The 25,102-nt window shown below is 44.9% G+C and overlaps 1 protein-coding gene across 28 annotated transcripts in view; it reads right to left on the reverse strand.

The window, feature by feature from the left end:
- CLASP2 (cytoplasmic linker associated protein 2) overlaps positions 1 to 25,102 on the reverse strand; it is a 2,478,243-nt gene that overhangs the window by 1,934,863 nt on the left and 518,278 nt on the right. The window contains exon 1 of one of the 28 annotated variants that reach the window (XM_069613178.1): positions 15,141 to 15,678. The exons of the other annotated variants lie outside the window; for them this stretch is intronic. Within the exon in view, the coding sequence (XP_069469279.1) occupies positions 15,141 to 15,156 (16 nt within the window). The 5' untranslated portion in view covers positions 15,157 to 15,678. Of the gene's footprint in view, positions 1 to 15,140; positions 15,679 to 25,102 lie in introns of those variants that run through there. 28 annotated transcript variants of the gene reach the window in all.

The following is a 25,102-nucleotide window of genomic DNA, read 5'->3' on the forward strand; positions in this document are numbered from 1 at the left end:
GCTTTCATCAGGAAGCTATTGCCACCAATAGTGGAGCGATTGAAATTAGGAATAGAAAGGCAATCTTTATAGACTGTTCTGGAGGGTCTCAGGGAGATATGTCTATGAAATCTGTTGACCAGGTAGATGGGCGCAGCATTATTAAGCGATTTGTAGGTGAGTGATAAATTTTTAGGAGGATGTGATCATTGGTAGGGAGCCAGTTGATCTGTCGGCTACTCTGAGATGTGGTCTCTTCTGGAGATGCCTAATGCTGCTCTAAGGGCATTATTTTGTAGAGTTTGTATTTTTCTAATGGTAGCTTTGGTTGACCCAAGATAGAGGGCGTTGCAATAGTCCAGGCGAGACAGGATGAGGGCTCTAGACAGGGTGGTGCAACTAGTGTCGGAAAGAAATGGTTTCGCTGTGCGGATAAGTTTGCACGCGTAGGAGTAGAGGACGCTAGAGAATTGACCAGTTTGGCAAATGAGAGGTTAAAGTCAAGGTGAAAGCCTAGTGTTTTTATCTCCTGTCCTACCTTGATGCTGTTGCCATCGATTATAAACGAAGAATAGACAGGTCCTAGTTTTTTTAGGCTGGAGGTAGTGCCCAGGATGAGGAGTTCGGTTTGATCATCATTCAGGCATAGTCCATGCGTGGCCATCCATGCCTGGATGATGATGTACACTCTGTTAACTAAGGCCAAATCCATTTCATAATCCCCAGAAAGCGGAAGGAGGATCTGGGTATCATCTGCATAGTTAATGTAGGTGATACCGAGATGATCCAGATCATCAAAAAGAGGCTTGGTAAAAATGTTGTTAAGTGTAGGCGAGACACAAGAACCCTGGGGCACCCCGCAGGTGATTGGTATGGGGTCAGCGGCTGCAGTAGGCGAGAAAACCCTCATGGTTCTGCCATTTAGGAAGGATCTAATCCATGTAATTGCCTCATCAGAAAAGTGTGCAGCTGTGTTAAGGTAGTTGCATAGGATAGTGTGAGCGACCAAGTCGAATGCAGCCGAGAGGTCTAGGAGGAGGAGTAGGGCAGCTTTGCCGTTGTCTCTAAACTTGTCAACTTGGGTCTTGAGGTCGATAAGTGCCGTCTCCGTTCCGTGTTGAGGATGGAAGCCCGATTGTCTGGCTCCTAGTAAATGGTGTACTTCCAGGTGTTTTTGGATTTGTACATAAGCAACTTTATCCAGAACTTTTAAGAGGAAAGGTTCTGTCGTGATTGGCCTGTAGTTGGTTGGCACAGTTGGGTCAAGAGTAGGTTTTTTTTTTTTTTTTAACAGTGGAAGTACCCAGGATTGTTTAAGATTGGTAGGTACTGTACCAGTAGAGAAGGATGCGTTGATGAGCTTCGTAATGAAAGGGGAAGAGGTCTCGGGCTGCATCCTTGATAAGTTGTGCAGGGCAGAGGTCGCCTTGACAGTTAGATGGTTTGAAGGACAGGAGGATTCTTTCCACTTCAAGAATAGAGACTTTGGTAAAGTTGAATCGTGTAGAATCAATGGCAGTAGTACTCTCAGTTGTTTTAGATGGGGGAGAGTTATTTAAGGAAGCTTGTTTACTGGAGATTTTATTTTGTAAAGTTGATATTTTATTGGCTAGTGCGTTTTGGAACTCTGAGCACCATTTTTTGTCTTTAGTGCATGTGTCAATTGGTGCAATAGGAGTCTCTATTTCTTTCAGGATGGAGAATAATTCCTTCATATTGGATTTAGCTAGGCATATTTCTTTTTTATAGAGGGATGAGAGTTTAGTAAGTGAGTTTGTTAGCTGCTGAGGGTAGATTTTTCCAGGCAGCCTCGCAGTTTCTTTTTTGTTTCCTTAGGTTGTTTAAGAAAGGCGTAAACCATTTATTTAGTTGAGTTTTGGACTTATTTGGTCTAAGTTTGATGGGGCGATTGAGTCTAAGGAGGTGGTCATGATTTTATTGTATTCTTCGACCAGGATTTCAGGATCCGTGTTGTCTGGGAGTGTGCTGAGGGTAGGGAGTAGGGCAGGGATAAGCCTATCCACAGTATTACTCTTTATTTCTAGTTAACGTGGGTGGAGCTCTGATAACTGGTGATGGTGGGGTTCTATTGGTGGAGAGCATGACTGACACAAGGTGGTGGTCAGTCCAGGCTAGTGGTGAGATAGAGAGGATATTGGCTTGAGAATTATAGTCTTCCACCCAATCGAGTATTCTACCTTTATTGTGGGTAGGTGCATTACTTCTTTGGGTGAAGCCTATTTCTGAAAGGGTGTTGAGTGTAGTGAGGGCGAGCTGGTCTGAAGGGTCATTGAAACCCATACTGAGGTCCCCAAGTACCAGTACTTGTGTAGAACTTTTGAGGTTACTGGACAAGATGGTGTTGATGTTATCTTCAAAAGTCCCTGGAGTGCCTGGGTGGCGGTAAATCAAGTGGATATTAAGGGTTTGGGTATTTGAAATAGGAACTTTAACAGATTGCAGTTCACAAGAGAGGAAGGCCGATGGAAGTGGCTAGTCTCATGGTGAAGCTACATTTGTAGACAATAGCAATGCCACGTCCTCTGGATTTTAATCTGTCTTGTCTCAATATGGAATAGCCGTCCGGGACTGCTCGCATGAGCATGGGGCCTGCTGCGGGGTGTGACCATGTCTCGGTGATGGCGAGGAAATCTAAGTCCTCATTTAGGATAAGATCCGCGATTTCTATAGCATGTGCTACTAGCGATCTGGAGTTGATTAGAGCTCCCTTGATCTGCGGGTTCAAGGTGATAGTCGTCAAGTGGTGAGCTTGTGCGTTTTGGGTTTGCTATGCTTAGCCAGTCTATTTGTAGGCACCACGTCAGAGTTAGGGGCTAGGTCCATATTTGTATTAGTATGGCAGGGCTAAGTTGGTGTAGACCTTAGTCCTATAGTGGTAGGAATAGATCTGATGGGCGGCTCATACATTTTTGCTAATCTAGCTCTAAGACGTAGGTTCCTAGCTGTAATTGTGCAAGGATTACTTGCAAGTGGGGATTTAGTAGCATTCAAGTCTAGGAATAGTCTAGTGGTTGAAATATTGTGTAGATTAGTAGTATGCGTCATGGTGACTGGTAGGTGTATATAGCGTGATGCTTTGTAGGATGGCTATAAAGCAGGCAGTCTGGCTAGAGGGGGCATACTAGAATAAGGTGTCGGACCACTTTCAAAAGTTAAGGTCAGACCACCATACGAGGGCTTGAACTGACAGTCAGTCAAAGGCTCAGAGAGACAGACGATGATAATTGTGGTAACAATCAGTAGGAAGGCACTAGCCGCACTTCTACAGAACTGTGCAGTCAATGTCAATTGTGGTAACAATCAGTAGGAAGGCACTAGCCGCCCTTCTAGAGAACACACTTGCAGAGTAGACAGACAATCATTAAGGGCAAGTGGTTAGCAATCAGGCAGTACATAGGTAAGAATTCAGTACAGTATATGTTGCCACAGGTCAAGTTTCGGCAAGTAGGCATTGAAAGTGTCAGCCTTATTTTAGGTACTTTTCCCAGAGAGGTAGGCAATCAATAGGGAAGAGGTCAGATTAGGCGGGCAGGCAAGGAGAGGCGCTAACCTTATTCATAATTAGGGTTCACACGCAATCAGTCAGGCATATCAGTACAAGGCACAGGCCATTCCAGCGCCAGTTAGATCAAGCAAATGTTGATAGGCGAACATAGATAGGCACTAGCAAAATTCAAAATCAATATCCCAGAAAGGTATGCAGGCGATCAGTATGCGCGCAAGCAGTTGTATAGTCTGTTGAGGCAGGAAAACATAGGAGGCACTAGCCTGAATCAGAGCAGATTTTCCAAGATGTATGCAGGCGATCGATAAACACGCAGGCAGTTATATGGCCGATTAGGGCATGTATACATTGGGAGGCGCTAGCCTCATTCTAAAGCGGATGTGCATATAGATAGGCAGGCAGTGCAGGTACACTGTGTACACAGTGTAGTCACGCAAGCCACGTCTTGCTGGGTTCCTTTCCTCTAATCCCATCCAGCAGTCTCAGCGTGTTCAAAGCAAAACAAGAACACGTGCACCATTCAAATAGAAACGAATTCAACGGCAATAACTTTGGAAATAATCTCAACAATAAACAAACCTTAAAAAAAATATATGAAATAAAAAACAATTAAAACCAAAGCACTGCAACATATATTCAAAATAATCATCTCTTTCTTCAAAAAAGATCCTGAATGTTCAACAGGTGCCTCCTCCATAGATTGCTGATCCGCATCTAAATCAGAGAGAAATGCCCCTGCATCCTTGTAATCCATGAAGGAGGGTACTGTTCCATTAAGCACCACCCTCAATATTGCTGGGTAAATCATGTAGTATTTTAGATGTTTCCGCCTTACTTTATCCTTGGCTATATTAAAAGGCTTTCCTTCTCTCCAGAATATCATGGCTTAAATCCCCAAAAATCATGATTTTGTGTGATCCCCACACCAAATCACCCTTCTCTCTTGCCTTTCTCAGGATCAGCTCTCTCACTGGAAACCTCAAAAACTTGAAGTGTCGAGGTCTCTGTCCTGGTCCTGGCTTAGGGCCCGGGGATCTATGAGCCCTCTCAATCTCCAAAGGGGTTTTAGGATCAAGGCCAAGCAGTTCAAACAAAGCTTTTTCCAAAAATGCGGCAGGAGAGCCATGTTCAATATTCTCTGGAAAGCCAACCACCCGGATGTTATTTCTCCTAGAGAAATTCCCTTGCTCAGAGCACTTAAGGGTCAGCCTTTCCACCTGAGCTTGTAAATCCCTTATCTGGGTAGACATGTTCTGGGAATCATCACTCATTACTATCAGATGACTTTCCATGTTCTTATATTTTCCTGATAGTTCACTGTATCTGTCTACAGAAGCCACCTGAGAGGCTCCATCAGCAGCAATGTCTGCAGTCATTTTAATCATCATTTCCATCAGCTTATCTTCCCTACTTTCAGGGCTGATCTCATCCCCTTCCGTCTTTTAGGTGGTTGTGTGGTTCCTGGAATTTCTTCAGCCTTTATAGTAAATAAAATCAGGGCGATAAAGGCAGGCACAGGAGCTCAACCATCAGGCACCCAACTCCTTCAGCAGCAGGTTCCAGAAACCCCTATTTTGATATTCTAACTATTATATATCATCACAAAATGATTCATATATTCTGGTTCACGCTACAATAAAAAAGAATCAATTTCCAGAAATGTAGACTGTCTGGTATATGAAATAATAAGTTACATTTATAGTGAAGACTACTGTACTTTCTATATATTAGCACATGGAGATAATTGTTGGTCTCCTCTAAGTCAATAACAATGTTCAGAAAGCAGTCAAAGTAATGACTGCATTCTGAACATTCTGTCTTCAAAAGCAAACATACAACATTGGAAAATGCTTTAACTTTCTTAGAGAAACTGTTTACTTTTTACAGGACTCAAAACGCATGCTCATATTGAACCTGCACCATTATAACCAGGTTTGCAATATACATTATAACTTATGAAGACAACCTTAATTAAATACTTCAAAATAAAACCCATTTAAATACTAACTCAATGTGTCTATTACACACAATTAAAGTATGTTTTTACTTCACCACAAAACCTCCAAACCATTATTGCTATTATGTAGAAAGTCCTGGTTACCTCGCAATTTAGTATTTTCAGTGAGTCTTATGTATAAATTGACTCTTCCGCTCAGTGCTGTTTTTTTCAGTGAGAAATGTATTTCAGTGTGGACACATGGTCCATTGGTGGTCAGCTGACAGGTCTTTCAACCCCGAGGAGTCCTTATCAAGGCTGATTTCTTTTTTTTTTCAGACACACCCATTCAACAGTAGTTTGGTGTACATCACATCGTTTTTTTAAGTGACGTGTTGAGCAAAAGTGAGTTAGTGCGTGACAGTGATCACATTTCATATTGCATTTAATAGTAACACATACGGTTCTGATACAGTTTGTAATAGGTGACATTGTTCACATATGTTATGGGTGATTAACCAAAACATGGTTGTTTTAGAGAGCATTTGGGTTGGGGGGATGGGTGGGGATGAGTAAGGTGGAAGAAAAAGAAGAAAGGCAACAGCGGATTAGATAATTGCATGAATATGAATTAGGTATTTGACTGTTTTGTTTGAAGGGTTCTTACCAAGGGTTGCGATGTAGAGCTTGGGTAAGTGCCCGGGATGAGCCTCATGGGGTATGAATATGAATATATTTCACCCAGGCTTGGGTCTAATGTGGTTCGATGCGGAGATTGAAAAATTGGCCCTATTTAGATAGTTGCAGGCTGGGCCAAGTCTGTTTGTGCCTGATTTTACTTACAGTGCCATTTCCGGAGTGCAGTGGGCAGTAAGTGCCCTGTTGCATTGAGTGGGTGCTTGTGGTGGCAGTTGCCGTGTAACAAAGGCCATGTGTTTGGTCGAGCTTTGGGCTAGCACATTTAGGTTATGTGTGGCTGATTTGCCCGTTTTTGCGTTCTGGAGCCGTAAAGCATGGTTGATCTCATATTGTGGAGATTATTCAGGGATGCCTGTGTGGCAAAGTTGCGTGTCGTGTGAATTTACACAGACACTTTAAGGGGTTAAAATCGGGCGTGCAGATGTTTTCACAGCGTGTACAAAAAATGGGTCCTTGGACGTGTGAGGTTTTAACATTCTGTGGTTCATGCGTTGGCACAGAACAATGGATAGTCCCATTGCTCGACCGTGTGTCTGGTGAGGATGCATGTAGAAAGGAGGGGCGTGTGGGTTGTGGTTAGGTGTTAGCCAACATGCATATGAAACTAGGTGGGGCGGTGTGTTCCAGTGCACTGTCGCATGTTGTGGCTCGCGTTGGTGCATGTTGATAAAGGTTCAAATAATTTTTAAAAACTGCACAACAATTATGTAATTTATGGCATTGGAAATAGGGGAAATTAACTCTGCAAATCAGTTCGCTCAGTTACACATAATGATTACGGCCGCTCTTACCTGGTGTTCTCGGTTGCGTTGACGATGAAGAGTGAGGGATCTCACTGCTTCTCCGTGTTTAATGGCTATATGTACGCCGTCTCCGTTGCGTAGCATTCTGTTTGAGACGCATGCGCTCTGGGGTATATCAAAAATAACTATTGTGCGCATGTCTAGTGCATAGACCCTGAATTCGGGTCTTCTAGACGTCATGTGTGACGTGGCGGGAGTGTTCTGCAATCGAGCCATTCTCGGATAGTGTTAGCTGCCTTGTAGTTAATAGGCATGCTAATGTTACATACCATTAAAAATATATGATCCTGTTATCATGTACTTGCATGGTGTAGGGGACAGGAGTGATTTATTCAGTTGTGCTCTGATGGTATTATTGCCAATTGTCAATAAGCCTAAAAATAGAAATATAGCATTTTCTTGATGCCGGGGACAGGAGCGAGCTGTTGATTTATGCTTCAGCAAAAGCTAAAATTAAGAGCTTGATAAATGCGTATTGACATGTTTGGAAGTGGATCAAGGGTGCGTATAGCACGTGGGTTGGGGGAACCTGAGGGTGTGGACCTGCGTTCCAGTAGGTGCATGGTAATTCATGTTAGGACTTGTGAGTCTGAGACGGGAGGACAATTTGTTTGTCTCCATTGTCTGGAGGCCGCATTAAATTGCAGTTGGTCAGGTGGGGCAGGGATAATTGCCTATTAAGCTGTTTTGGTTTGGGCAGGGTCGCATCATGGGGTGATTGGGTATGGTTTCTGGAGAGCAAAAAATTTGTCTCGTGTGTCTGTGTAGAAGTAAGGGCCAGGCTCTTATGGCAAGGCGAGGAGCAGCTGTCTTATAGGCTTGATATTCATGCTGGATTGAGTCTATAGGAATACATTAAAGTCATGATCCGAATTTAGCCCATTTTGTACACATCTGAAATGACCTATTAGTTTAGCTTCTTCTTGGCAGAACTTGCGTTTTCTGTTGCCGCCCCTTGGTCCACATTTGATGGTGCGTAATCCTATGAACCAGATCTTCCTCTTGTCCTCCATTTGGTGGTGCTTCTGCCAGTGGTTGGCCAAGGGTAGTTTGGGATATTGGGAATGAATGTATGTTGTTGAGGTCCTCTCTGATTCTCACACAAACTTCCCTGATGGCACTACCAATGTACATTTTCTCACAGACACACACAAGCATAAATTACATACTTGGATTAAGACCACACTAAAATAAATTTCTCACTGAGAAAAAAAAACAAACACACTGAGCTTGAGTGTAAATGTATACATAAGACTCGCTGAAATTAATAAACTGTGAGGTGACCAGGATTGTCTACATATACCCTGCTAGAGGTGCGGGTTCACCTCTACCCACCTGTGACCTTGCACAAGTATATCCAGATTGTAGGACTAAAATAAGTTAGCACAGGAGTGTACATTTCTAGAGCCCAACTCTCTCTCTACATTATTGCCATTATCACTATATATAGAAGACATAGGCATAACAGACACAGCGCTACGCTGGACTAAATCATTCCTAGCAGACAGAACAGAAACCGTTTGGATTAAAGCCTTCAAATCCACCCCACGAGTTAACGACTGTGGAGTGACACAAGGATCCTCACTATCACCACTGTACTTCAACATCTACCAAACCCCAGTTATCAGATTCTTCAAGAAACACAACACATGCTACAACTACGCAGACAAAACTCAAATCATCTACAAAATCAAAGACACCCAAGCCGATCATTCAAACCTAACCGACTGTCTAAAAAAAATCTTCAACTGGATGAATGCCAACAACCTGAAAATCAACCCAGGAAAAACAGAAATCATGATCATATCCAAAGACCAAGAGAAGGAAACCACCATCCCGTGGCCAACGGAAACGGGAACCGCACCATCACCGTCTAAGCTGATGGACACACCCTAACCTTAGAACCGCAAATAAACACAACAGTCAAGAAATGCTTCTTCCTCCTCCACACGGAAAGAAAAATACTACCTTTCCTCTCCTTCACACACAAAACACTCACTATCGTCGCCCTACCTCGGAATACTTACTGAAGAAGCTACAACAGATCCAAAACACAGCAGCCAGACTACTCCTCAAACTATCCAGAAGAGACCACATTACCCCTGCCCTAAAAACACTACACTGGCTCCCAGTAATACACTATCACCTTCAAAACAATGTGCATAACGCACAGGGCAATCTGCGGACAAGGAGCAGAATTCCTACAAAAGAAAATAATCTACAAGCCAACGAGACCCCTCAGGTCAACCAACGAAATCTGCCTGGAACTAAAACCTTACATCAAGAAAAAACTTGGAGGAACTGCCTTCTACCACTTAGCCGCAAAAACCTGGAACACGCCAAAAGAAATAAGGAACACCAAAGATCACCTTAAATTCAAAAAATTACTAAACACCTAGCTCTTCAATACCAGAGACTAAAACCGAAACAGTAACACAAAATGACTAAACGGGAAAGGACATTGACGAGCTCCCAGAACCTACTGAGAAGCGCTCAGGACACCGGGAGGGGTGACGCCGGACAGAGTGGTTCACATGCAAGACCCATGGAGACGGAGGCAACAACCCCAGCCAATCCTTACCATCCCCAACCGCCCGTTTAGCTACAACTAGGTACCACTGGGTTGTGGAACTGGCGAGACACCACCAATCACCACACCAACTGAGGTATGGACACTGGCAGGCGCACTAGCCATGTGGGTGGGGGTGAGGAACATCCAAGGTTGTTGATGGAGCGGGCGGAGGAGGCAGCGATATGTTCAAGGGGCCTCGAATGAAAAATGGGCACGGACCTTCCGAGGCACAGGGTGCCCAAGCACCCCATCGGGTGAGATTACGCGAGCCCAACTGGTCAATTCAGGATAGAGATGTCAACTAACCAAAACCACCAACAATGTCCTCCTCTGCATACACCTCTCAAACTCCAAACCAAACAACCACAAACCTCCAGCACAACTAACAGCACAAACTTCAATACGCTGCAACAACAAAACAAACACACAGACTCGCACATCACTGAACCATGCTCGCCATTTCCATCCAGACTTGAGCAGGTGAGTGTGTGCGTCTTGCTGCTCTCCCCACCCACCCCCCAGGACTTGATCTGTGTTTTTGGTGCCTTTCGGGTGCCCCCAGGCCCTTGTGTGTTCTCGTTTACCCCAGTGCTCCTTCCTGCTCCCAATTCCTCCCGGACTGCCCCTGCACTGTAATTGGCCCATCCATTGGCCTCCCTGCCTACACTGAACCATGCTCGCCATTTCCATCCAGGCTTGAGCAGGTGAGTGTGGTGTGTTGTTGCTGCTCTCCCCTCCCCCCGAGGACTGGACGCAACGCGGCGATCCCAGGTGAGCTGCAGAGACCCCCTGCGCCATTTTGCCATCTTGTGGCCAGCAGCCATGTCCCCATGTGCCCCCAGGCCCCCTCGTGTTGCTCCGTTCCCTATCTCCTTTGCTTCCCCCTTCCCCTCCCTCCGCCCGCCTCACGGACCTCCCTCCACCCTGTAATTGGCTGACTGTCTGGTCTTGAATGAACCGACCAAGGCAGTCCTCTGCCTGGCAGCCGCTGCGGCTAATGGCCCCAAGGCCAAGGGCGGCTCCGACATTGGCGGCTCCAAGATGTGTCTGCAGGTGTCAGCAGGCGAAGCCAAGGAAGCCAGCAGACACCATCAAAACAGTGAGAGTGACATGGGTGGGGTGTAGAGCAATTACTCTATCCCAGAAAGCCCCTGTCACTCTACCTTACCTTTCAAAACGTTGACTACCAAAGTCTTAAACAATACATACTTAGGAAGACTTGTGACCACTATAAATGGATTGTAAATGTAGCCTTGTGATGCATATTAACTTACTTGCCAATTTAGCTAGTGCCACACATGTAGGAAACTGAACTTTAGCTTGCACCGCATCTGGATAGAAATATGCCTATAAACATGCCTTGGTTGACTTTAGTAGTGTGCCGATTAACGCGCCTTGGTTGAATTTAGAAGTGCGCCCAATATCCTCCCTGTGCAAAGTTGAATTTAGAAGTGTGCTTACTAACATGCACTGGTTAACTCTAGAAATGTGCCTATTAACGTGCCCTGGTTGACTTTAGAAGTGTGCCTAATAGCGTGCCATCGCTGAATCTAGAAGTGTGCCTAATATCCTCAGTACAAAGTTGAATTTAGAAGTGCGCCTAATATCCTCTCTGTGAAAAGTTGAATTTAGAAGTGTGCATATTAACATGCCCTGGTTGACTTTAGAAGTGTGCCTAATAGCGTGCCCTCGTTGAATTTTGAAGTGTGCCTAATACCCTCTCTTTGCAAAGTTGAATTTAGAAGTGTGCCTATCAGCATGCCTTGGTTGAATTTAGAACTATGCATAATATCCTCTCAGTACAAAGTTAAATTTAGTAGTGTGCCTAATAACGTGCCTTGTCTGATATTAGAAGGGTGCCAAATAACGCGCCCTGGTTGAATTTAGAAGTGTGCCTGATATCTTCTCTGTGCAGAGTTGAATTGGGTTGCCTAATATCCTCTCTGTGCAAAGTTGAATTTAGGAGTATCTATTAGCGCACCTTGGTTGAATTTAGAAGTGCGCCTAATATCCTCTCTGTGCAAAGCTGAATTTTAGAAGGGTGCCTAATAGCGTGCCCTGGTTGAATTTAGAAGTGTGCCTGATAACGGGCCATTGATTTACCTTAGAAGTGTGCCCATTAGCGCGCCTTAGTTGAATATCCTCACTGTGCAAATTTAAATTTGGTTGCCTAAAATCATCCCCATTGCAAAGTTGTTTTGGTTGCTTATTATCCTCTTTCGGCAAAGCTGAATATAGAAGTGTGCCTATTATTCTCTTTGTGCAAAGTTGAAGTTAGAAGTGTGCCTAATAGAGTGCCTTAGTTGATTTTAGCAGTGTGCCTAATATCCTCTTGGTACAAAGTTGATTCTAGACGTGTATATAACACCACCACTCTGGCATAGCAGGATTTGACAGTGTCCCCAATAACGTCACTATGCCAAAGTCAAGAAAGTCTGCCCTATATCGGGTGAAGTGGATGCCCTATATCGGGTGAAGTATGTGGACGGAACGGGTGAAGTATGTGGACGGAACGGGTGAACTGATGTAGAATGGGTGAAGTGTGTGGAACGGGTGAAATGGTAGAACGGATGAAGTAGGTGAATGAACGGATGATGTGCTTGGAACTGGCCAAGTGGGCGGAACTAATGAAGTGCATGGAACGAGTGAAATAGGTGCAATTAGTTGAGTGAATGGAACGTGTGAAGATGACATATGTGGATAGATGATGCTTCGAGTAAGGATAACATGGGTAGAACAAATTAAATGAGCAGTGTGAAGATGACGCATGTGTATGGATGATGCATGGAGAAAGGATAACGTGGGTAGAACGAATGAAAGGAGTAGTGCATAAAATGGTGGAGTGCATAAAATGGTTGAAGGACATGGAACGGATGCGAGTGCATGGAACGGGTTGGAGTGCATGGAACGGGTTGGAGTGCATGGAACGGGTTGGAGTGCATGGAACGGGTTGGAGTGCATGGAACGGGTTGGAGTGCATGGAACGGGTTGGAGTGCATGGAACGGGTTGGAGTGCATGGAACGGGTTGGAGTGCATGGAACGGGTTGGAGTGCATGGAACGGGTTGGAGTGCATGGAACGGGTTGGAGTGCATGGAACGGGTTGGAGTGCATGGAACGGGTTGGAGTGCATGGAACGGGTTGGAGTGCATGGAACGGGTTGGAGTGCATGGAACGGGTTGGAGTGCATGGAACGGGTTGGAGTGCATGGAACGGGTTGGAGTGCATGGAACGGGTTGGAGTGCATGGAACGGGTTGGAGTGCATGGAAAGGTGGAACATTTGAAAGAGCTTTGAAAGGAACGGTCTGAGTGCTTGAAACGGTCGTAATGCACGGAACAGTCGGAGTACATGGAACGGATGAAGTTCATGAACTATTGGAGTGGGCGCGATCTCAAGCACCTACAGTAAACCACCATATTCACATCTCCACGCTTACTCTCTTCTTTACACCACCACTCAAATAGAACACAGCGATACTATGACACCATTCGGTATAGCTGTTCTCATACCAACATCTGCCTCAAACTCCCCATCACACTTCACTAAACACTGCTGGTTACACACCCCCCAGCCAGGCGTTCTCCTCAGGCCCAACGCAGCTACAATCGGTCTGAATAAATCCTGCCAGAACGAACACATACTAGTGACCTTACAACCACCACACCTACCGCTAAGAAGCAGCTATTTCACGAATGCCACACCAGCTGCACACATATCCGGTGCTCACGCACCTTTGACTCTCTCTACTGACTTGAACTTCGGTTCCCAAGGGCGTTCAACCTACCAGCGCCTTCAGACCATACCAATGGTACATAAGGCACTATATAAATGCAAAGTAACATAACATCAGTACACGAGGACTGCTGGCCGCATACACCCCAGGCCCAGACGACGGACCTACCGGGCTGAGGCTGTCAAAAGCACATCACTGCACTCTTGCACTTTTCCAGCCTCCTCCGACTAACTCACCTTCCCCCCCCCCTGTTTCAAAGCTGCCAGTGGACCACTCGGGTGGTGATAGTTAAAGTTAAAGGACATTTGTACCGCGCACTATGTGCCAATAGCCTTATAAACCTCAGGAGGGGTAATTATCGCATGGGATAATGACCCGTACCCAACTTACGTGCCTCAGTTTTGCCTCCCTCGGGCCATTACTCAGTGGCGAATCACTACCTCGTGATAATGACCCCTCCCCCTCTATCTATAAGGCTAAAGTATTCAAATTCAATTTTATGAATCCATTATTTACTTGAAACAATATTTTTTATTATTTAGGCAACCAGATATTTTTCATACTATGTTAAACCACAATGAGGAAACACCTTCAACTAACATGTCACACAAAACAAATGTATACAATAACGCAGCACGCAACAGAATATGTACTTATTTAGATTATACGGCACAATGTCTAAAGAAATAATTTTAAAATCTGTGTTGGCACATTTTTAACAAATCAGGATGGTAGCATCAGGTCCATAACAAACCTTTCCGGAAACATTATCTAGGCAAAGATGTTGAACTGTTAACGGGGCCAACTGCCCCCTACCCCTCGCCATTACCTTCCTTTCAATCAAAGCATTATTTCCTCGGTCAACGCACGCCTAATGCTAGCTCTGGGGGAGATGGGAGTTTGACATCTGTCCCTTCGGAGCGAAGACGGACCAGACCGTCAACTCGCCTCATGAATATTGAAGAGTTGTGAGCAGAAGGGCTAGGATAGATTTGAAGTAGTACCAAGAAGCTGTTTTTTCAAGGGACATGTGTATATTCCTTTAAAACATGAATCCAATTACCTAAGCTAAAGCACAGATACCAACTACAAAAAAACATTTGTTATAGGTAAATGTACTTATTTTCAAGAAATGGCCAATAGCAACACATCATTACGACTAACTAAAGGGAATTGAGCGCTTTATAAAAGAGGTACACATTTTACCGCGGGGACGGGGTGCAGTAGAGAAACCCGTCATATTAAAGCGCATAAGAACCGTAAAACGGGGTGTACAGTTACATGTACACATCGTAAACAAATCTTTACCGATTTTGCAAGGCCCCAAACAACGTACTCAACACATGAAGGTCAAAGAGGCTATAATTAGCAGAATCAAACAGAAAGAAATTGAACATTCTCATTGTTGTGCACAGACAGATGGCGTAGAGAATTTACGTTATGTACCATTTTTAGCTGCTCTTAGACCAGCTGCAACCAGCACACTACATAAGAACACGGTATTGCAGCGTCTTCCGTCCGTTTATTTTGTTCAACGACTATACAGAAAGGCATTTTCCAACCCCCTAAACCAAGAGGAAAAGGCATCCTTTCAAACATCAGACCCCAAACCTCGACGCTGTCATTTGCATAAATGCAGCAAGTTCAGAAATGGTCTTGCTCTCAAGTACATTTACGTGCAAGGTGAATACTGTCATTTCGGGTTGCAACCAACACGCCAAGGGAGACAACGATGCAATAATGCCTGTAAGCTCCTGTCACAGATAATGGATGCATTTATCAACGTTTGAAGTAAGCTTCCGGCCTCAGCTAAGAGTACACAAAAGGGATGCCATATAACACAAAATGTTAATGAGCCCTGCACCAAACAAACCCATCAGTTGTTACTCACCATCACCAACTGCCATTGCGAAGTGAAGATCCTCTGGGAGATGGAGGGGGCAACACAGCCCCAGCTCTCCTGTGCAGCGTCGTTTGAGCCAGGCAGAGCTGCAGCCTATGCTGCAACAACCAGAGTCCTTCAAAATAGCAGTCCCAGTTCGTGGAAGGCTCAGAAAAGCCCAGAGCGGCGTGTGACAGCGTTGTACAGCTGAGCGCGAGCTTTATGTACCACAACTTTCAGCCCGGATATCGGCCTTCCAGTCCTGGCTTCCAATTTACCCTTCCACGACCTGATGTGCTCTCAAGGCTGGCTCTCAAAACAGAACAAAACACAGGCATGTGTTCGCTAATCACCGAACGTCTATTCTCCACAATCACATGCAATTAGGGCGTCACGTGACCATGCGCATCATCGCTGCCTTTGTGGGGGATTTTCTTCCTTAATTATGCTGACAATATATTCATCAACGCACAGCCGGAGACATCCACGGCCCCCACGAATGACAGAATCCTGACGATGGCCTTTGAGCAGCTGTAAACAAACCCCGTCAGAGGCGGCACTGAATGGACCTCTGTACTAGGACCTTGCAACGAGGGCGGCTTCTGACACACATTGCTCCGGATCCGCAGCTGCACACACACGACACCAATGGCTCCTTTGTCGTCGGGACCCACAACACGTTTCTATCAAGTCCCGGAAATAAAAATACCCTTTGGGGGCTGAGCAATTTTTAGCACAATATAACCGCGCTCAGCGTAAAAGGTGGCTGTTAATGCGTATAGTTGTGCTGCTCCTGCTAGCAAACGCACTGCACATGTGCTGCTGTGCAAAGCCACTTGATAAACACAGTGGCAGATTTAAGGCAACGGGCCCCATGGGCAATAATGACAGAAGGCTCCAGGTGGGTGTGTCATGGAGGCGGATCCTAGAGTGGGCAGAGTTGCACAAACATTAACTTTAGGGACAAATGCTTAATTTTTCCTTTTTTTTTGGGAAAGTTTGTGTTTGGGGGTCTGACTCTAGAGACAGTTCGGCCTTCTCGCTGGGTTTTGCTGTCAATGGTGGTAATATTTAATGATCAAGCCCGAAGCTAATGTTGGAAATGATAGGGTTCAAGGCAATGGGCAATGGAAAGGGACATTACAGGAGGGGATATCACAGGATAATTCCTACAGCATGCATGTCCACAGAGTTCTTATCCAACACACTTGATAGGTTATTGAACATCACAGACTTAAAGGAGTTCACCTTTTTATCTCAACACGTACCAGGGCATACTTATTTGGTGGGTATTGCTTTTTGTAGCAAACACATGCCTGTGTTTTGTTCGGTTTTGAGAGCCAGCCTTGAGAGCACATCAGGTCGTGGAAGGGTAAATTGGAAGCCAGGACTGGAAGGCCGATATCTGGGCTGAAAGTTGTGGTACATAAAGCTCATGCTCAGCTGTACAACGCTGTCACACGCCGCTCTGGGCTTTTCTGAGCCTTCCACGAACTGGGACTGCTATGTCACCCTTCGAAACATGCCCCCAGCACCACATGGCCTACCGTCCCGCGTTCCCACAGGTGTCCCGATGAAAACGGTACCTCACATGTGTGGGTGCACCTACCTGGGCGCCAAGGGGAAAGCCTAAAACACAAGTAACCCCCAAGTCTATTTTCAGACCGGAATTTCAGACTCTCTGCCGACCGGCACACCATACAGATATGGGCCTCGGGTGTCCAAGCCACCAAGGAAAACAGGGAACCCCATGCATTTCCGAAAAGAGGACACGCGTGGGAATCCACAGAGGTACGATTTGGGCAAATCGCCCCAGATTTTATTACCCAGACACACCCGCAAAGTCCGAAATGTGGGAAAAAAAACATTTTCCACACATTTCACTCAGCTCACCCATCGAAACACGCCCTCAACAACACATGGCCTACCGTCCTGCGTTCCCACAGGTGTCCCGATGAAGAGAAGAAAATAAGCTTTGTTAAATAAGAATAATAATGTTGAAAAATATTCAAATCCAGCATCTGTTTTAGAAATCTCAGATGAAGAGCATATAGACCTACAACAATTGTCAAGAGAGCCAAGAGGCACTCACACCTGCTCCTAAAACTAATTCACTAATTTTGGAGTAAGTTAGTCCAGGGGTACCTATATTTACTTCTCTACCGAACTTTGATGTCCATCCCAAGAATGCAGTAACTAAATCTACCAAATCAATACCTAATAAAACATTGGAATCTGGGAAGGCGATTAATCGCAAATTAGAAGTCAAATCTAAACTACCCAGATTGCCCCTAGAGGTCCACGAAACACAGGCAATGGAAAATGAAACGATCGTAATTGAACCTGCTGTAATTCCAGTTGTGAAACCCAATTTGAACAATTACTTTCCGATATTAGGTAGAAGATGCACGACTAAAAGAGATAAGGGCGAGCTTGATTCCCAAAGTAGTGTTGCTTTAAATATACCGACAAGAAAATCATATAGTGAAGTATGCCTTAAGGGCCTGAGGTCAAAAACAATTGCAACCAATGAAAGTGTATCGAGTAATAACAAAACTTTGGTTGTGGTAAATGGTATGTGCAAAAAAATAAATTTGGCCGATGTTCCTATTATGGTATCCATGGGAAGTCCCAAATCCAATAAGATGACTGTTAGGAAAGATTTCGTAATTGTAGGTAATTTTCCTTCCATGTGGCAACCCCTAAACTTTTTGCTATTGTTTTTCACCTTGTTCTTGACTTTGCCAGAGAAGTGCAGCCTTCTGCCGCACTCCTCTGGGCTTTCGCTCCTTTCTTACGGGGAAACTGACATGCCCTTAAGACAGTCAGTACCGGGGAACGCTGTTTCCCGTAGTTTCTTTTATCATGTTGCGGCTTTCGTGCAACATGACACAAGAGGGCACTGTAAGCTAAGTTACAGCTCTCTTGGGTCTCTAGCCTTCTACAGGCCCTAGATACTCGTTTAGGATTGTATCTGATCGGTGCAAGTGATTCAGGGACGGGAATGGTGGTAGCGATCGTCTCTTGTGTTTTGAGCTCCTTTTGGCGTTCTAAGCGCGTTTCTCGCGCTTAACCCAAAATGGTGGCCTGGCTCCCAAAATGGCCAGACCACGAGGCTCCTTTGTCCTGTCCGCTGACCGTCTTGCTCCCTTCACCTTCCCCAGGTCGAGCCGACCCGGGGCCTTCCTTATTTGGGCATGTACTTTCCCGCGAAACATGGATGCTTTCGCGGGCTTCTACATGTCTTTTGTGTGCCTCCAGGATATGGGCTGCGATGTCTGGTCCCAATTCACATCCTGGGTGCCAGAGAGTCTAGGGTGGTGTGAATGCCTGGGACCACCGTGGTCCGTGATTGGTCCACGAATGGTGTGAGTGTTGATGAGCGGATCTCCCATTGGGTCCCCTCCGTTTTGGCGCGAAGGGAACCGTGGATAAGAGGGGGCTGGAAACACCACTACCATGTCGATCTCCTGAGTTCTCACGAACGAAGGAATACAGGAGCCAAGTATCCTGCAACCAAGAGGCTGGACCGAGGAATCGCTGGTGACCCGCTGAAGGACTTCTCCTCTGCACTGCTGTCGCCTTGTGAAACCCTTTTCACCTTTGATCGAACCAGAAGGCCTGTACTGGTACTTCGACCCTTGGAATAGCGGGAACAGCTATTCTCAGCATCTTCACCATCTCCTGCCAGTAAGCCTTCGGAAGCGTCTCTGGGCCATCCAGCTGACTGACCAGCTTACACGGGAGTCTTGCTCTGTAACCGCCGCCAGGTTGTGTAGTATTTCGAGTCCATGTCACTCTCACACGCTTCGTACACTTGGCGTTCCCAAGTCTGAAGTGAGTAGTGTACATTTGGCTCAGATACACACGGCCGCTCCGTTGCCCTGCTGTGGTAACAAACTGTGCGGGTTTCTTCGATTGGGACGTCTTTTTACTCAACACGACGACGAGGCGTTCCCTGCTCTTCTGAACCTGCCAGCTACTGAAACGGACACGGAGAAGCCTGGGTCTGCTTGCATCGGGGACCGGTGAGTAGCATAGCTAGGATCTGGTCGCCCTCCTGCAGGAGCCCATTGCTTTTCCCCGCTGTGTCAAACAGCACCCTTTGCCGTACTCGCGCTCTGCTTCTGCCCACTGTGGAGGCTGCGCTTGAGTCGCGGAACTTGTTCTTCTTTTGTGCTCTAAACTGAACTGCCTGATTTCCCTCGAAGAGCTTCTCCTTTTGCCCGTTGGCACCAGCGTGTGCAGGTACTTTTGAGCACAAGGCTCCACTCTTCGCAGGGCTCGGACTTCCATCTAGTTAGGTGCCTCTGAAGGCGAACTGGGTCTAAGCATTATTTCGCACTGCCCGTCTTCCTTCCCTTGTAGGTGGACTACCCATTTCGTGCATCTAACGCTGGAGACTGTCGTATTTGTATATATATTGTGTTGATATGGTATGTGTTGGTTTACTATCGTTATATTGTGATTTTCTCGCTACGGTCATTGTTTTAAAGGCCTTGGAATAAATGTGTATATATTTTTAAAATAACAACTGTTTGGAGTAGTTTGTAAGTGATCTTGCTTTGTGTGCTCATTGCGGGCTTTCAGTCACCCTCACCCCTCTTGAGACCTAGTCTTGACCACCGCGATCGCTACCTTGATTGGTCTGGCTCGTCCAGAGGTTACCCTGTTCCAAGTAATTAGGTTGGCCTTCTGAACTTGTGCGCCACCAGGACAGAGTTCAGAAATCCGTCTTAAGAATGACCAATGCTGACCCCATGATAATTACATCTGTTTCCAATTGTATATCAATACATGGTCCGCCGTTAAGTAAGTTGTTACCAGAAATAATCAGTAATAAAGACCTATCAAACAGCAACCATGAACTCTTAGAATCTTTGAGAAAAACACTCTATGAGGGTGTTCTTGACACAGATAGCATTACTAGTGCACTGCCAACACAACAAGCCCACGCAGTAGTAACTGCTTCTTCGAAAACATCATTTCAAAGAACCATTAATTCAAATTCATCCAAGCCACAACAAGTTGACGCTAAAAGACAGTATATCATTGGATTGGAGGGTGATGCGGTTGCCTTGGCGGATAGACGCATTAACCAATCATTTATTTTATCCTTATTTTCAAGAATACCACAACTTAGAATGGTTAAATCAGAGGATATCATTAGGGTCTCCATGGCAAGAACAAATATTTTAGGGCGGTTTGTTACCTTAGTTCTGAGGCTATAATGAAATTCATCTGGTTCAGCTGCGAGGAAATAAAAAATGAAGGCCTCGTGCATTCTACCTTTGAATCGGAGGCGAATGCTACTGATTTTTTTTAGCATTCTCAAGCACGTATGTTGAGAAGACCTTGACATTGGGTGGACCCGGTCAGAAATCTGAAGGTGGTGTTGATTGTGCAATTCAAGAGCTATTGAAAATAGTAGTCAATGCTAAAGGTCTCCCTTGGCTGGAACCAATGTTCTCTGCTATTCTATCGTCTAAAGCTCCCTGTAACATAGCTATCTAATTATGCTGAACTAAAAATCATTTCTTGGAATTCCTGTGGCCATGCAAATTTAATGAAATGGTATTCGGAATTAACTTTTAATGATCGGCCAATGATAATTATATTGCAGGAATACATGAAAATTGAACCATTTATAATACCTGGCTATTCTACGTTTTGTTCTCCTGCAAGGAGATCCTCTCAGGGTCGGCCATCCGGGGGACTAGCTACAGCAGTTAAAACTTCCCTTACAGTTCAATCAAAACAGATCTGGGAATCTGCAAGCTTATTGGGGATTTTTCTTAATATACCCTCAATTAAATACTCTTCACTACTCGTTGTCTTTGTATTGGAATCCTGCCAACATAACAATCGATGACATGCTCGAAGAACTTGATATGTGCTTAGAAATTATATCTAGCAAGTATCAAGCTTTCGAAATAATTGTTGGTGGGGATTTCAATTGTGATTGCAGGAATGTGAATGAGATAGGTACAACTAATCCAGCAACTTTAGCACGTACTAGAGGAGCTAAATTTAGGGAACTTCTAACTGATTGGGATATGGATTTATTAGTGACAAATGACATGAAATCAAAAGTTCCAAGGCTTAAAGAACTCGATGATAGATTTCATATTTGTCTCTCGCAACCTTCTTACTCACATGGCTCCATCAGAAATAGGTCAGATATTGATAAGTTTTTATGCGCAAATCTCCACTCATTTGAAATTAGAATGTCAATTGCTTAAAACAAATCTAGCACTTGCACGGGTGGAAATAAATCGTCCCCAACATTCTATTAGGTGGAGTTAAGGACTGTGTAACCAGTTTGTAAGGCAAATATCGCAACAAATGGGGAGGATTGGACAGGAAGGTGGTAACTTTCAAATGTCATTAACTCAGTATTCGGAAATGGGTAACTCAGCGCTGATGTTGTTCTGCAAAAAACAAAGCAGTGTGAAACACTCACATCCCTGTGATTACACATGTAAATTGCTGAAAAGTGATAAAAATAAGGCATTGAGACAACTCAAGAAAAGTAATCTTGCAAGTGAGTGTTTCAGGGCATTGCAAAACCAAATTTTGTATGTGTATAAGCAGAATCTAAGGCACGCCCATATTTTGAGGTATAATAGGGAGAATTGTGCATTATTGCGAGCCATCACGTCGCATGACACCCGTGTAATTTGGCGTACCTTAAAAGCAGACAACAAATGTGTTGCGCTGGCCATGCCCAACTGTATAGCAGATCAAATATAGCAAGATTACATAATGGCCAAATATCAACTACCTCAGAAATTCAGGTATGTACCTGGTGTGTTTCTGTGCTATAGCAATATCTCCCGGTTGAAGTGGAACCTTAGTGATATCATATGGGCAATCTCTCGGTTATCGTATTCTAAAGCAGCAGGGCCCGATGGGTTTCCCCCAGGTCTTTACAAAGCGGATCCTGCTGTTTGGGCAGTAATCATAAAAACTAAATTTGAAACTATCATCAATTCTGGGTATATTCCACCATCCTGGCTAACAGCGAATATTGTTCCAATATTCAAAAGGAGCGACCCGTCCCTACCCCAGAACTATTGACCTATTTCTTTAATCAATACAGATGCGAAATTGTTTGCTATTCTGCTCCTACATGATCTTGAGAAATTCATTGAATTGAAGGGTTTATACTCAAAATACCAAACAGGTTTCAGGAAGAACACGAGTACCACTTTGAATACGGTTATTATGGCACATGTTATTGCAGGTACAAAAGAAAAGAATGCCAATCCAGTCTATATTGCTATGATTGATATGAGTTCAGCCTTTGACAATGTTGTTCGTAATCTCTTGTGGATGAAAATGATGAATTTGGGAATCCCAACTGTCTTATTGTACTGGCTTATTAAATTACACACGAATACATCATATAAAATAAGAATTTCAGCGGAAGGAGGTACTACCAATCTGATTAGAAAGGCGATTGGTTTGAAACAGGGCTGTAACCTTGCGGCTACCCTTTTTCATTTATACCCGTCTGATTTAGATAAAAACTGGGATAATATGAATCTGTTTTCTGTTTAAGTTGGGAGTATCCGCTTGAAATGGATAGCCTTTGCAGATGATATTTTTGATCTCACACCGGCAGGGCTGCAATCAAAATTATTACTTCGAGGAATTTGCGAAAGTTCATAATCTGACTCCTAATCCGGCCAAAACTGCGCCGTCCAGTTAAAGCATCGACTGTCAAAGGGTCGAATGGTCAAAGGATCGACACAAAAGTACCGGAAACAAAAGGATCAAACTATTTTTTTTAATTATATATTTTGTTTTGGTTTTCGTATAGGTAAAAAAAAAATGTTCTTTACCAAAAAAAACGGGTTGAATTTTTATTTGAGGGAGGTGTTTTATATATAAAGGGCACTGATAAATGTTGAAATGGAGTGCTCACAATTGTAAGGAACTGACATTTTATTGTTTTCTCCTGTTTTTATTATTTTATGTGAATTAGCGGAAGTATCTCAGATGGAAAGTAGGAGACATGTAAATTCGATATTTATGTAAATGTGATTGTAATGAAATTTGTATGATCACTTTTTTATATTTTGTAAAGGTTCTACAATTTTTTTTGTAATTGAACCATGAACAAATAAACTGCAAAAAAAAAAAAACAAGGTTGGGGAACAGGGTTGGTAGTGTCTGTAGGATGGCAAACCATCCCGCATTTTGCGGGACTGTCTTAATTTTATGGGCCATGTCCAGTGACTTGCACACAGCCAGCTCGGAACAGGAAGAAGGCCTGACTTTTTTCGGCTCTGAAGCAGTATCAGCTTTCCAAAGTCTTCCCAGCTCAAACTTTGTGTGACAGAAAAAAGCGCAAGGAAGCGCAGCACCTTTCCCACTGCTCCCCCAGCACCACCAGGTTCAGCTTTGTGTCAATATCATTTCAATAAACCAATTAGATGTTGATGATCCAGAAACATGGGTGCCTGGGTAAGGACCGTTGTCCCTTAGAAGGTGCAATTTGAGGGTAATAATAAATGGGAGGGGAGTATAAAGTGGCATGCTGTGTAAAATAATGGCTCAAGCAGATTACCTAATAATTAATTCTCTTTCACTGTGAAAACCTATTTTAAAACCAAATGACATTGTTTTTAGGTCCATATTCCTGTGCAGGCTGCTACTGCAATCATGCATTCAGGGAGGCGAAAAATTGTAGCGACTAACATACTCTTGGTTCCCTTTCCTTCATACTGCAGGGGTGTCCCTTCCAAGGGACAGGAGACGGAACCTTTTTCACCAGAAAAAACCTTCTTCCCCTTTAAATTTAGAGGTGCGCGGGGTTGCGGCCCTGGGAGAATGCGCTGCCCTGACTCTGCCCTCCGGCGCCAAACCTCAGTCCCCATAGACGCGTCGACAATAGATTAACATTGCCTAATGACACCTGTTTTATTAGGGGGGAGGATGGTGGGACATATGGAGGAAACAGGACTCGTTCGTCATTACGGTGAGAAACTAATAATTACACTTACGTCCCGTCCCCTTTCCTCCATACTGCATGGGCGATTACAACTGAGTGTAGCCCCAGGGTAGAGAGGAGACCCTCCTTAAGCAAACCGGTTTCTAAGAACCTCCTGTTCGAAAGCCACGTCTAATCTAGAACTGGCATCCAAACAGTAGGGCTGGGTGTGTCCGCAGGACTACTTTATCTCTGTGAAACGAGTTTAGGGCTCTGAGGCGACCAGCACCTGGATTTCGCTTATCCTGCAAGCCGGTGTGAGGCCGACTAGCAAGGCCGTCTTAATGGTGACTAGCCTGATGTCCACGGACACCATTGGCTCAAATGGTTTGTGCACCACGTCTCCACCCAGACGGGGTGTGGCCTCTTGATGGGCAGGTAGAGTCTGGCGAGACCAGTCAGATGCTTCTTGACAATGGGGTTGGAAGAAGTGAAGACCTCCTCCTCTGAGTTCCTGTAGGCCGCAATGGCTGCCAAGTAAGTGCAGCAAGTGCCCACCTGCACGCCCGAGTGGGCAAGGTGTGCTGAGAAGGAGAGCACATCGTCCAATGTACATGCAAGGGGGTTGATATCCTAGAGTCTGCCTAATGGCAGAACCTGGTCCACCTGCTCTTATACTGGGCCCTGGTAGCTTTACTTCTAGCGCCCTGTATGATCTCTAGATTAGCCTGGGACAGGCGGAGGTGTCCCATCGTGACCTGCTCAGGAACCACAGTGTGAAGGCTAGTTTCTGTGGTGCAGGGTGGATGACCCTGCCCCTCTGCTGGGCCAGAAGATGTGCTGGGCCTGTCGGAAGGCGAATGGGAGGTCTTTCTGAGAGGCTGAGAAGTTCCGAGAACCATGGCCTGGCTGGCCACCATGGAGCCATCAGAAAGCCGCTGAGCTGGTGAGACTCCTTGGATCTTGCATATCACCCTGTGTATGAGCAATGTGGGCAGGAAGGCGTATGCTGCCATGCCGTTCCACTGAATCT

This window comes from Ambystoma mexicanum, chromosome 5p (assembly GCF_040938575.1).
Source record: "Ambystoma mexicanum isolate Mex_15411 chromosome 5p, UKY_AmexF1_1, whole genome shotgun sequence".
NCBI classification, from domain to species: Eukaryota; Metazoa; Chordata; class Amphibia; order Caudata; family Ambystomatidae; genus Ambystoma; species Ambystoma mexicanum.